The sequence below is a fragment of the Charadrius vociferus genome, unplaced genomic scaffold, assembly GCF_000708025.1.
Source record: "Charadrius vociferus isolate BGI_N301 unplaced genomic scaffold, ASM70802v2 scaffold484, whole genome shotgun sequence".
NCBI lineage: Eukaryota > Metazoa > Chordata > Aves > Charadriiformes > Charadriidae > Charadrius > Charadrius vociferus.
Window position 1 is genome coordinate 1,427,044 of NW_009648074.1, and position 13,640 is coordinate 1,440,683.

The 13,640-nt window shown below is 47.6% G+C and overlaps 1 protein-coding gene across 1 annotated transcript in view; it reads left to right on the plus strand.

The window, feature by feature from the left end:
* Positions 1-13,640, plus strand: part of TANC2 (tetratricopeptide repeat, ankyrin repeat and coiled-coil containing 2) — a 218,381-nt gene that overhangs the window by 156,892 nt on the left and 47,849 nt on the right. Inside the window, exons 11-12 of the mRNA XM_009883856.1 lie at positions 8,568-8,799; positions 12,880-13,046. Of these exons, the coding sequence (XP_009882158.1) occupies positions 8,568-8,799; positions 12,880-13,046 (399 nt within the window). The remainder of the gene's footprint in view (positions 1-8,567; positions 8,800-12,879; positions 13,047-13,640) is intronic.

Consider the following 13,640-nt stretch of genomic DNA (forward strand, 5'->3'; position numbering starts at 1 on the left):
ATCATTAATTTTAGAAATAAGTAACGGAGGACTGCCTGGCAGGAGCTCCACTCACTCTTGCCACGCTGGAAAAGAGCATTATTTTCCTGTATTCTTAGGGAGCAGTTTGAAGTCATCCATGGTTTCTAGTTCAGTGTTCATCAGCAAACTAATGGAGAAGAAAAATGCTTATAAATGAGGCAATTTAGAAAACCAGTATCAGGTGTGATTTTTGTCCTCAAAAATTGTGCCAGGAAAACTGTATCCAACTGGTTTAAGAGTTATCTGAACTTATCCTCACTGTGGGTCCTAGGAGGAGAAAAACATCAAAAACAGAGGGCAAAATTCCCTCCCTCCCAGCCCCCGGTGGGCGGCTGTTGAGGTTTCTCATGTCTCAGTCCCACTCTTTGCTCGGAAACGGAGTCTTTTGCCATACGAGTACCGATCACGGGAGGGAGGGTTGGAAACTTCTCAGGGTCTGCAGTAGTTTCTCCTGAAAGAACGGGAGAAAACGAGCTTAGAATTGAGGTTGGTCTTGTTCATTTTGTTGTTTCTCTTCCCAGAATCTTACTCAGATTTTGGAAACTTAAAGAGGGTGATTCTGCCTTGAGAGGTTAGTGGAGAAAGTACTGGAAGTGCAATAATGCCTTTGGGTGACTTCCCTGAAGCATCCCTCAGTCTGCTCTGGCGGTCCTCTTCCAGCTCACAGGGATCGGTTTGGATATGTCGAAGGAGAACATTTTTAAAAGAGAAAGTTGAAAGTCCTGCTGTCACAGCGGGGTCACGTTCCAGGTTGTGGTTGGCATTGTGTTGAGGGCTGTTACTTAGGCGAGGATAACGAAGCGGAAACTTGAGGCATCAGGAGGTAAATGCCTCCCACTTCCTTGCAAGGAAAATATTAAGTATATGGCGATGTTAATAGCTTCTTAGCAGAGATTTCACTGAATCAATTTCCTAATTTTAAAGGTAACGTTAATCCTCTTGCCGGGAACTGAGCTGGCACAATCCCCTTTTTCCCTTTCACTCATGGGCTTCTCCTGCCTCTGAGGAGGAGCCGAGGCAGTGGCTGCTGAGGGACTCCGCACCGGCAGTGGTGAGGAGTGTGGGGACACGTGTGGGACTCCAGCTCTCAGTGGTGGATTCGGAGCGGTCCTTGCTGGGGAGGTTTCTCTGCAGCTTTTCCTCCGTCCCCTGTCTCGGTCAGGGTGCGAGCTGCAGCACGGAGCAGGGAAAGAAGAGAGGAGGAGGCGATGTTCTGAAAAAAAAACCAAAGTCGTGAATAAAACTCCTCACATTGCAACACCCGTCTTGACACTTGCAAATAAAACATAAGCATTTCTGGCACAACTGCTTGGTTAGTCTTTTGTTTTAATATATACGCATGCATTATGGAAATAAGTTTGCAGGATTCCTGAATTGCTTTCAAGTCTGCCCTCCGACAGCGAGCGGGCTGCCAGTTCTCCTGCAGTGCCAACGAGTGGAGCCAGACTTGGCTCCTTCGGGGCGATAGATGCGTACCAGCCTTCCCGGTGAGGCAGCCGCGTGTCGCTGCACACCCGGCTTCGTGTGACTGTTAAACCCATCTACTCTTGGTTAGTGCTTGTAAACATATTGCCTGGTATCACCCAGCAACTAAGGTGAAACTGGAAAAAAAAAAAAAAGTTGTGAATGAGAAAACAGTAAGGTTTTTAAACCTAAGATCCCATAAAAAAGCAGCGGTCCCCACCTCTCCCGTGCTACGCTTTGCTTTTTCTGCTTTTTTTACTATTTAAGCTTTCATCCATTAAAATACTTCTCGACTTTCCTTCCTCTGGCCAGGGGAGGCGAGTGACCATCGCCAAGTCACCGCATGGCTGTCCTTGCAGTGCCGCCTTTCTGTCTCCAAATGATGCTGGGCAATGTATAACTTGGGCTGGTGCTCTCAGCTGGAGCATCCTGGAATCATTTAGGTTGGAAAAGACTCTTAAGATCATCGAGTCCGACCGTTAACCTACCGCTGCCAAGTCTACCATGTCCCTAAGCACCACATCTACGCATCTTTTAAATACCTTTGGGGATGGTGACTCAACCTTGCTTGTCTAGAGCTGGTCCTTCGCCTCAGAGAAACGAAATGAGAGGCTTTCCCACCAACCGTAGCCTGTGTGGAAAAATACTAACCCGCAAATACCTATCCTGGGTGACCTTTGCCTTTCAGCGAGGGGCACCAGCGCCGCTCAGAGGTACGACAGCCCAAGGTGAGATCGGTTCAGCTCAAAGGAAGAAGCCTGAACCGTGTCCCCTTTGGTGAGGGTCACCTTCCTCATTTTCCCTGAAGGTTTTATCCTTTTACTCGCAGAGGATTTTAAATGGATTGGCTACACGGTTTTAAATAACCCATTGAACAGCTATATTCTTTGGGTTCCTGGATGCTGTGTGGTTGCTTTTGGGAGCAGCACTTAAACAAATGGCCCTGAAAGCCAGCTCTGCTGCGCTAATGGGTCATACCCTGCGTAGAGCAGCTGGTGGAGGAGCTGTACATCCATTGCATTAGCGCACTCGGCTGATGCTGAGCACGGCTGGGGGGGGCCCCCCGCCCCCGGAGCCAGAAGCCACAGTGTCATTATCGTTGCTGCAGGCGTATAAAAAGAAAGGGAGTACTCCTACCTTACGCGGAGGTGGAGGGATTCATTACTTCTGGGCCTTGATGCCCTGTGACACTAATGAGTTTCAGAGGGCATTTACCGGCGTACTCGGCTATGTAAAAGTAATGAATGTTCCCAATAAACTGGGTCACCACATACATGCACAGTCATGTGCAATGGATAAAATCCAGCAGTGCTAATTTCCATGTCCATTATTACGAGCGACGTTGTGCCTGGCAAATGGCATTTGGGCAGGGAAAAGCATCGCGCTGGTATTATTTGAAGCTATTTTGTATGGGTCAAAGAAAGAGAAATGTTATTAGGCGCAGAAATATGGTTAAAATACAAGGCTGAAACCCTCTAAGAGCGCTGGAGGAACCGGGGTGTTGGTGTGAGCTCAGGGGTCGGTGAGGTTGGTCCTTTCGGGGGGGTTGGCAGGACGGCCACCTTCCACGACACGCTTAGAGAGGGAAGGCGAGACAAATCACACCGGAGGCACGATGTCAAAGGAACGCTTCTTAAATGGAGGATATTCTTTTTCACAAATAGTGCCGGAGAACTGCTTAAAATTGGCCTGTCCTAATAAGTAAAAATAACTTCCTTCCCTTGAGCCATCTTCAGCCCCTCTTTCTCCTTTGATGTTCACACTGTCCTTCCAGCATTTCTCATACGACTGTTATCTCCTGCCTCTCCTGACCTGTCTTTTTCTCCCCTTCTCTCTCTGTTTTTTTTTCCCCCTTTCACAGTTCAGTCTCTTCTCTCCCCCTGTACACAATCTCTTTTCTGCCTCCGTTTTTTCCGCTCTCTCTGCCCTCTCTAGCTCCTTCCTCCTGCTGCATTCATGCAGCTCTTCCCCTCCTCTTCCACTGGTGTTTTCCGTTATCCTTGGAATAGCTGGTTTGCTTTTAACGCACACGTGTCTTCCTTTTTCTTCCAGTAGCTGTTTTCCTCGGTCCTGACCTATGCGAGGAAATCTCCCCCCCTTTTTTTTTTCCTCATTTCATGGAATTCTTCCACATCTGCCCAGCTGAGCCCAAGCCAGGTGGGATCGGTGGCTTGGCCTTGGGGACCTGGAGCACAGTTTGCATGGCCGTGAGAGGGCAACTAAGATGATGGAGGGATTGGAGCATGTCCCGTATGAGGAAAGGCTGAGAGCGCTGGGACTCTTTAGCCTGGAGAAGAGAAGGCTGAGGGGAGACCTTATTATGGCGTACAAGTGCCTAAAGGGTGGGTTGAAGGAGGATGGAGCCACACTCTTCTCGGTGGTTCCCAGTGACAGGACGAGGGGCGATGGGCACAAGTTGGAACAGAGGAAGTTCCGTTCCAACACACGGAAGAACTTCTTTACGGTTGGGGAGGCAGAGCACTGCCCAGGCTGCCCAGGGGGTGGGGGAGTCCCCTTCTCTGGAGATGTTCGGGACCCGCCGGGATGCAGTCCTGAGCGATGTGCTCTGGGCAGTCCTGCTTTAGCGGGGGAGTGGGGCTGGGTGATCTCTAGAGGGCCCTTCCAACTCTGCAGATTCCATGATTCTGTGACTCTGAGTTAGAAGAGCATTTTGGCATGGGGAGGGAGAGCTGCAGGAAAGATGTCCAGTGTCTGTGTATCAGGATGGGGCACCGTTTCCAAGTCCTGCATCCAAGAAAGGGGTAAAGGAGCAAAGCCCAGTGGAAGGTCAGCAGAAAGGGTGGTAGGAAGGTGAAGGTTAGGTGAGGCTGGAGGCAGGGAGGAATGGGAAGCGGTTGTGGCAGAAAGGAAAGAGGGAAAATGGCTCCTGGAAGTGCTGGGAGAAGAGACTCCTGAAGACCTACTAGATGTAACACCTAAAGAGAACATGAGTCTTCCATAATTCTGCTTTAGCAGTTGAAAAGATGGAAATTGTGTTATTTCTGAGTAAATGAGAGTTTTGGGGCTCCTTGACCCCACTTCAGGAGAGGATAGGGTCGTGTTGAAGGTTGGCCATGGTCTGTTAGAGGCGGTGCTCTGCCTTCATCCCATCTGGTGTTTCTCAAACCTTATAACACATAATTAATGTCTAAAAAATTGGCTACCAAAAAACTCATGATAAATGTGCTGCTTTGGTGAGTAGCCAGCGAGACTCTCCATTTTAGGAGAGGAGGTAATCACTGGAAGTAAAATATGCATCGTGCAAGTGTGAATTATTTTGAAGCTTCCTTTCATGCAAGAAAGGAAATTATACAAGTGTGTAACATTTGGCATTTGATATTTAATATAAACAACATGATGCCTTGGTGTCTCAGCACGGAGTCACTCGACTTGTCGAATCGGCATTTTCAGCCCTTACAAAAATGACATAAGCAGATATTATGAACAGTTCTCTTGATCTGTTCTCTTTCCTATCCCTCGTTGTGATCCACTTCTCTTGCATTAGGGTTGCTTATAGGCGTTGTATACTTCATGTTTGCAATCCAGTGATTTAAGTTTAATCAAACGTTAGAGCAAGGAATTTTCCAGCTTCCAACTTTGTAGACATCATTTAACAAACCCGATAGCTGAAATAAGTGTCTAAAAGTTTTGGAAGTCCAATTTAGTGTTTATAGTGTTTAGTACTATGTGATGACAAAGTTCAAATTGAAACTATGATTAGATAAACAGTGCCTTAAACTGTATCAGACAAAAATAAGTGTTTACTGGTGACAGCATCCAGGAGTGCCCATACCTTTGGAAGATCGTGCTGTTCCCTGGTGATTTCATTTATTGTGACACAGATTCTAGATAAAATTAAATGTTTAGTTCAAGGATTTTGTTTATGATGAGAGCTGGTTGTAACTTTTTCAAGCAGTTTCTTAAAGAAAAGTAGTTTGATTTACGGAAAATGAAGCTTTTATTGAGAGCACACCTTTTTCAATCAACAGTTCATTTCCACGCTATACAAGTTCTTCTTTTTTTCTTTTTTTTCGTGGATGTGCTTCTTGGCTTGTCCAGTTGAGCAAAAGGAGGAGAGACTAATAAACACCCCAGAATTACAACTAGCATACGGAGGGGTCATTTCAGATGCAGAGCAAGGTCTGGACGTGGTCCCCCGTATCTTAGAAGAGAATCCTAAGCAGTGGAGATGCTAATCCGTCCCTCTTGTTGGATTCATGAGCAATTAATAAAGTATATAGAGTGAAATAATTGGAAAGAGACCTTCCCCAGAGCATTGGTGGCCGGGTATTAAATTTGTTCACCTGATCTGGGGGAGAAAGGACCTGTTTGGGGATGAGCCCTGTCAACACCAACCCGTTGGTTGTCCTGAAGTCCCTTCCATTCACTTACCACATTAACCCCAGTCTCATTGCCAAGGGTGAAAGAGAAATTCTGTGAAACCTTGAAAAGCTTTACAGGGTGAGAAAACCGTTTCCCACCCAGCTCTGGTTGTGTAAGCGAGGAGCCTGATTTCTAGCACCAGGCTCAGCTCGCAGCACTGGCTTTTGGCAGTCTCTCTTTGATGTGAAGATAGAGAAAATGTCACGGAGAATAAATAACGTCAAGATAAAATTTTGGCACAGTTGCATTTCTGAGAACACCGTAATGCCTTGCCTTTGGTTGCCTTTCCAAAGTCGTCATTGCGTATTGGTTTAGCTTCAGGTCCACCTATTAAGCATCGTGTTTACCCTGCTGTTTAAGGCTTAGTCAATATACCAGTAAACCCAGCACAAGGATCAAGAATGTACGTGAAGGGGCTTAAATTAATTGAGTTGTAACTGTATGTATGTCCCAGTATCTTAAATTAATTGAGTTGTAACTGTATATGTGTCCCAGTATCTTAAATTAATTGAGTTGTAACTCTATGTATGTCCCAGGATCCAACAGTGACCATTCCCTTCATGGTACTAGGTGTGTCCCATTTTCCATCACGTGGTTCTTTAGATTCCTGGAAGAAATTAATTGGCCTCTCGTAAAAAGGAGACTTTATTATTGTGTCTCCACACTCATTGTGTTGGAAATCAGAGCTCTGCATAGAGTGATTTCTGTTACTGGGAACCTGGTAACAAGGGACCGCTGCTTAAGAACTTTAAACACTGGAATCCACAAGTTATAATCCCCAAATAAATAGGATTGTTGAAAAGAAATCACTACCTTTATTATTACTTTACCCGGTGCTGTTCTCTAAGGGAATACATTATATTTTAACTAGCTGGTAGGAAAAATTCTGCTAGGAATTTGGAGGTATCCATTAAAGCTTAAGCACATGTATTAGGGCTCAGTGCTTGAAATAACAGCCTGGCTCTATCATCACTGGGTGCATCGCGCCTCATTTTGACCGTGAAAGGCAATTATTGCATTATACCCCGTTGGTAATTTCATATATTTCTGTTTAAAATGAAAAGGTGGTGCTGAGCCAGCAGTGTGTGAGGACCCCACAGCCTGAGGTTTTCATTTCTGGGTACCGTTCTGTGCGGTGGTGCAGCTCAGAGGTGGATACGCCACGCGTCCGCCTGGGAGCCTGCTGCGAGCCGAGGGCTGGCTACTGCGGGTGGACAGCCAGAAAGCCTCAGTCGTGGCCAACAGCCACAGGCCACCTTTCATCTGAGCTCACCTGCCCTCCAGAGAGGCCACAGCGATCTCATGTGCGCAGCGTCCTCAGTTGCAGTGTCCTTTCCAAGCTCAGAAATGGGCTTTATTTTGCAATATTTGTATTCATAGAATCATAGAACGGTTTGGGTTGGAAGGGACCTTGAAGCTCAGCTCCTTCCCCCCCCTGCCCTGGGCAGGGACACCCCCCACCAGCCCAGGTTGCTCCAAGCCCCGTCCAACCTGGCCTTGAACCCCTCCAGGGATGGGGCAGCCACAGCTTCTCGGGGCAACCTGCCCCAGGGGCTCACCACCCGCACAGCCAACAATTTCTTCCTAATGTTTAATCTAAACCTGCCCTCTTCCAGTTTGAAGCCATTCCCCCTCATCCTATCGCTCCATGCCCCAGTAAAAAGTCCCTCCCCAGCTCTCCTGGAGCCCCTTTAGGGACTGGAAGGCCGGTGTGACCACGCTTCAGGGCGATGGTGGGTTTGGTACGAAACTCACCCCACCTGCCTTGCCGGGATATTTTTGGATACCATCAGTGACATTTGCAAAGAAAACCCAATGAGTGGGAGCTGGAGAAAAGCTTTGTGACCTGGCAGAGACTGGCACCAAATGGCCGGGCGGCGCTGCGAGGACGCTGGTGCCAGTGAGGGAGCAGGAGGAGCCTGCGAGGGCTTTGCAAGCGGAGAGAGATTTTTGTGTGTCTTTTTTTTATATTGCAAAAGAGAACGGGAAAATTGACAGATTGGCCTGAGAAAGGTATCACTGATTTTCCGCTTGTTTTAACAAGTGGGTAGAATTTAGTGGGTTCTAGCAGAGTCTGAAGAGCTGGGAAAATTGGGTGACCTGGGGAAAGAGGAAGGTTTCGTTTTATTTTTTTAATTGAACTGATTTTCTGAATGAAGAGCAGGATCGCAGTGGATGAGTAATGTATCATCAGCCTGACATTCCCCCGTTCACGGGAGTCTGCTGTTCGCAGATGGTACCTTTGGTGCTCAGCCCGTGCTCTCTGCCGGCTTCTACAGAGCTTGGCGTTTGAAAACAGCAAATAAAAAATAAGTTGAAGAAAACAATCACAAGTTATTACTGACGCCAAGTCCTTAAACGGAGCTCGGAGCACAATCCTATCGCTCCCTGCTCAGCGCGGTGCTTCGGATATGTCAGTCCCTGTCAGTGCCCGTCTCCGCGAGCGGCTACAGCTTAATTTCCTTTATTCCTCAAGTGGCAGGTCCAGTCATTTCGCAGGATCAGTGCCTGTTTTTACCAACTGATGCGTCTGGATTCTTGTCACGGGTAGTTAACACTCGGTACTCTCAAAGACTTCGCCTGCCAGAATACATCAACCTCACCAAACAAAACCCGCTGCTTTTAACAACTTGCCCGACTCACGTCTGATAGAGACGCGTTTTATTTATATTTTTGCCTTCTTTTTTCCCCTTTGCTAGGTTGTGGCTTATCACTACTGCCAGGCTGACAATGCCTACACCTGCCTGGTGCCGGAGTTCGTGCACAACGTGGCCGCCCTGCTCTGCCGCTCGCCGCAGTTCGTCGCCTACCGGGAGCAGCTCCTGCGAGAGCCCCACCTGCAGAGCATGCTCAGCCTGCGCTCCTGCGTGCAGGACCCCATGGCCTCCTTCCGCAGGGGAGTCCTGGAGCCCTTGGAAAATCTGCACAAAGGTATCGTAACGACGCTCCCCTGTGCTTTCCATCAGCTCCCGCGCACCTTTTTTTATTATTATTTTTAAGACGCCGCTTAGTTGTATCTGGGTATTTAAACACAGTCGTGGTTTAATTCTTCTGCGTCGCATCTCAAGAGCTGCGGGGAAGAGTTGAGATCTGGGGAAGCTGAAAATGTGCCATCGTGCTTGTTTGGGTTAACCACCCCTCTCCTCCAGACATGAGTTTCACAGAATCACAGCATCCCAGACTGGTGGGGGCTGGAAGGGCCCTCTGGAGCTCCCCCATCCCACCCCCCGCCAGAGCAGGGGCACCTCCAGCAGTGGCACAGGACGGCGTCCAGGCGGGTTTGGGATGGCTCCAGAGGGGGAGACTCCCCCACCTCTCTGGGCAGCCTGTGCCACTGCTCTGCCGCCCTCACAGCAGAGAAGGCCCTCCTCAGCTTCAGATGGAACTGCCCATGGTCACCTTTGTGCCCGTTCCCTCTTGTCCTGTCACGGGGCACCACTGGACACAGACTGTTCCCATCCCCCCGGCACCCTCCCTTTGGGGATTGAGAAGCGTTGAGGAGATCCCCCTCAGTCTTCTCTTCTCCAGACTGAACAGCCCCACGTCCCTCAGCCTTTCATTTCAGGGCTGTAGAGGAAACCCCAATGCCAGTGTGCATTTGGCTTTCTCGTTTCTTGCTTTCTTACACCTCCCCAACCTGCCCTTACAGCTCTGAAGGTGAAAATGTGCATGTTTCCGTGCACAGCTCTGCTTATGGCAGTGTGTTCCAATTTATTTGTGTAGGGGGTGAATGTTTTTCCCTTTCCCTGCCATTATTTAGTGGGCTTTTGAGAATCTGAAGCTTTGACCAAAAGAGCTGGTGATCCCATAGAGGTCTGTAGACGCCCTGTGTGAAGCTCCTATGGGAACTGGTAACAAGCCTTATCCCCATTATGGATTTCAGAGCTTTTTCTCATGCAGCATTGGTTTTGTCTCCTTTTCTTTCTTTCCTCTGCGAGATACAACTATTTCTTTTTGACAGTCGCTAAATTGAACATCTTTGCTGGTTGCCATGATAACCGTCAGAGCGTTGCAGAGTTCAGGACTGTTGTCCTGCAAAACACTATTTATTAAAATGGCGTGCTGCGAGCTGGCTGCAAAACCAGTGCTGGTGATTTTCTGTTACCGCCCTACGTGTGACAGTGTAGGAACCGACGTGAAATAGATGCAGCTTCTGCCGGATCTGAAGCCCCATTGATCAAATCAGTTCTCCGAAACACGGTGGCCGCAGTCGGAGCTGCGGCGTCTGGCTCCAACTCGCGCGGTTCCACCAGGCGCAAAGCACGCGGGGCGGCAGCACAGCTCCGCAGCACCTGATTTTCCTGGCATGGAGAAATGTCACTGTAGGAGTAGCGTGGCTACTCTTTCCTACCAACACTCCTGCCAAAAAAAAAAAAAAAAAAGTTCTATTTAGGAACTGCTGCTCTAAAGGAAAATAATTTGTGGTTATTACAGTAACTCCTTGGGAGGTATTCCAGCTATTGAATTCGGAGCATTTCAGAGGACGCTTATTTTTCTTGCCGAGCAGGTTGACCCCCATCTGGTCCTAAGTTCTTGGGGGTGGAAAAATTTTATGTAAAAGCTTTATTTTATTTTTTTTTTCTTGCCCTCTTGGGCTCTGGACTCAACACCGCTCCAGTGGAGCCAATGATCAGGACTCCCATCTTTCAGCCTCGCTGGTCGGGAGCTAGTTTGCACCAAGGGGTTTGTAACAAAATGAACAGTGTCTGGAAATTGGTTTTAAAATGAATAACATTTAAGACTCTGTAAATATATCAGCACGTCTTTTACAAGGTGGTGTTGAAGCTTTAATACTACTGGGAGAAAATTATTGCGCAGCCGTTAATGGTGAATATCACTGAGAAAGTTAGATTCGTGTTTCTCAAATATTTTTGGGGTTTTTTTTTTAAGTTTTGAGGAATCTAAATAATATATGGTAGAACAAAATTCTGATTCTTCCCCTTCTCCCCGCTTTCTCCTCTCTCCCTCAGGCTTTATGAGAAACATGAGATGTGGGTATAAACCTCAGGCACTGTATTCACTCCAAGATTTCAGAGTCATAAAGTGTATTTTCTAGTGTACCAAAAAATCGTACTGAGAAGTTAACTGAAAAAGGATCTATGGTAATTTTAGTGCAAAATATGTGTTTTTCATATGGATATTAGCACTGTGTTAGGAAATAAATGCAACTTGGTCACATAAGGCAAGGAGAAGGTGGGATTTCGGTGCTCAGCAGTACCAAACGCAAGGTGCTTACGCATTTCTGTTCTCCCTGGAACACCACGGAGACTGCTCATGTCATCGATGAACATTTTATGCTGGGTTTTTATAGAAAATTTCCTGATGCAATTTAAAGTCAGAGGGAAAATCTGACCTGCTATTGGGAATACTGAGCTTTTTCATAGCAGGATTTATCCATAATACTTTACAAAGGAGAGCAAAATTTATACAGATCAGAATCTGCAGTAGATGTTAGTAGCATATGCCAATGATAGACTCTTGTTTCCCACCCGTTTTTGAGTTCATTAGGCAAGATCACCTTTTAGAGGATGCCGCTTGAGCTTAAGGTGCAAGTCTAAAACAACTTGTGTCATAGAATCATGGAATGTTTTAGGTTGGAAGTGACCTTAAAGATCACCCAGTCCCACCCCCTGCCCTGGGCAGGGACACCTCCCACCAGCCCAGGTTGCTCCAAGCCCCGTCCAACCTGGCCTTGAACACCTCCAGGGATGGGGCAGCCACAGCTTCTTGGGGCAACCTGCCCCAGGGGATCACTGCCCCCACAGTCAACAACTTCTTCCTCATATCTTATCTAAATCTCCCCTCTTCCAGTTTGAAGCCATTCCCCCTCGTCCTATCACTCCATGCCCTTGTAAAAAGTCCCTCTCCAGCTTTCTTGCAGGTGCCCTTCAGATACTAGACGGGGCTCTGAGGTCTCCCCTTTTTCGCCTTCTCTTCTCCAGGCTGAACCCCCCAACTCTCCCAGCCTGTCCTCCCAGCAGAGGGGCTCCAGCCCTCCCAGCATCTCCGGGGCCTCCTCTGGCCCCGCTCCAACAGCTCCGTGTCTTTCCTGTGTTGGGGACTCCAGAGCTGGAGGCAGTACTCCAGGTGGGGTCTCACCAGAGCAGAACAGGGGGGAAGAATCCCCTCCCTAAAAGCCATACTCAGCTCTCAGCCTCTGACACAGAAACGCTGACTTCATTGTCTCCATCAGCTTGGTTACTGTATTCACCAGCAGCAAAAAGATCCTGTATAAAAAGTCCCCCATTTGCTTTTTGTAGGGCCTTTTTTGATTCCACCTGACTCGTTTATAAGAGAGGTTTGGCTACAGATTTGTGCTCAAACTCCTTTACCATATGGGGACTTCAGAGTCCTTTTGGACAGTCTCTGCTGAACAGCGGTTGTAACCTCCAGAACATTGAACGGCCACCCCCAGGAGTGCCGGCGGGTCGTTTACTCTCCTTTAATAATTGTTTTCCCTGGGAATCAGGTTTGCTTCTGTTTCAAAACACTTGCCCAGACCTCAGCTGGTCAAGAAGCCAGTGCCCAAAGTGCAGCACGGAAGGATCTAGAGTTGGTGGGGAGGTGAATTTCTTAGTGAACCTTCATTTAGCAGTTGCAAAAATTAGGACAGGCTGACGTCGGGGTGAGGTTTTAACACCAAAACTATAGAGAACCACTAATAATGTGTTTATTAGAACTTGTCAGAAAGAACTGATTCGCATCAAAGAACATTGGACTTTGTGGAAGAGGTAACTTTTGAGAAGAGGACGAGCTCTTCTGTCTGTGGGGTATCCCAGTTGTGTGTGTCGTAACTACAATACGTATTTTAAAAGAATTGAAATAGTGTATGTGTAGCCTACCCCTGAGAGTACGTGCAGTTAACGCAGTGTAAGAAAGGTGCTGCTGCTGTGTCTTCTTTTCTTCTTTAGCAACATCTGATGATGCTTTAAAACCCGGTGGTGACTGTGCAGTACATTATAGTCACGTCTCGAGCCCTTCAAATCAATGCTTTTTCTTTTTCTCTTTCAGAGAGGAAGATCCCTGATGAAGATTTCATTATATTAATTGATGGTTTAAATGAGGCTGAATTTCACAAACCCGATTATGGAGACACTATAGTATCATTCCTGAGCAAAATGATTGGAAAATTCCCTTCCTGGCTGAAGCTGGTGGTGACAGTCAGGACAAGTCTACAGGTACGCTGAGACCAAGGACCGCAATGAACTGTGTCACTGTCGCGACGGGCTTTGATAAAGACGATGTTAGTGGATATCTGCATTTGATTAAGACCCTTTATTTCAGGTTATGCTTTAGGCTTTTTTGTACTTGGATTTACATTCATGTCCCCAAACTCACCCTACAGCGTTGCAAGGATCTAATCTGGCGTCACTTACTCATGTCGATAAATGTTCGTCAGCAAATAGGTTAGTTCTGAGCGAGACAGCTCGCGTGCCGGCGGGCTGCTTACTCGCCCAGTGAGTTAGTAGGGTACGGCCCGACGTCCGTGCGCCTGTGCCGCTGGAGAACGTCCTCCTCCGCTGTGGGAGGGCGAGGGGCTGCACACCCTCATACCCCTTCGGCGCGACCCGGAGCGTGAGGGCACAATTATCTGGAGCAGTCCATGTCAGGCCCAGACATTATTCAGCTCAATGAAGAACATCTCGAGCGGGTGCTGAAGCTCTAAGCTGAACGTTGTTTGGGTTATTCTTAAGTATTTTAATTTGAGTTTGCAGCTGGGCAGGTTTTTACTGTTCAGCTACTCATCACCACGCTCTTGGCATAAGGATTAA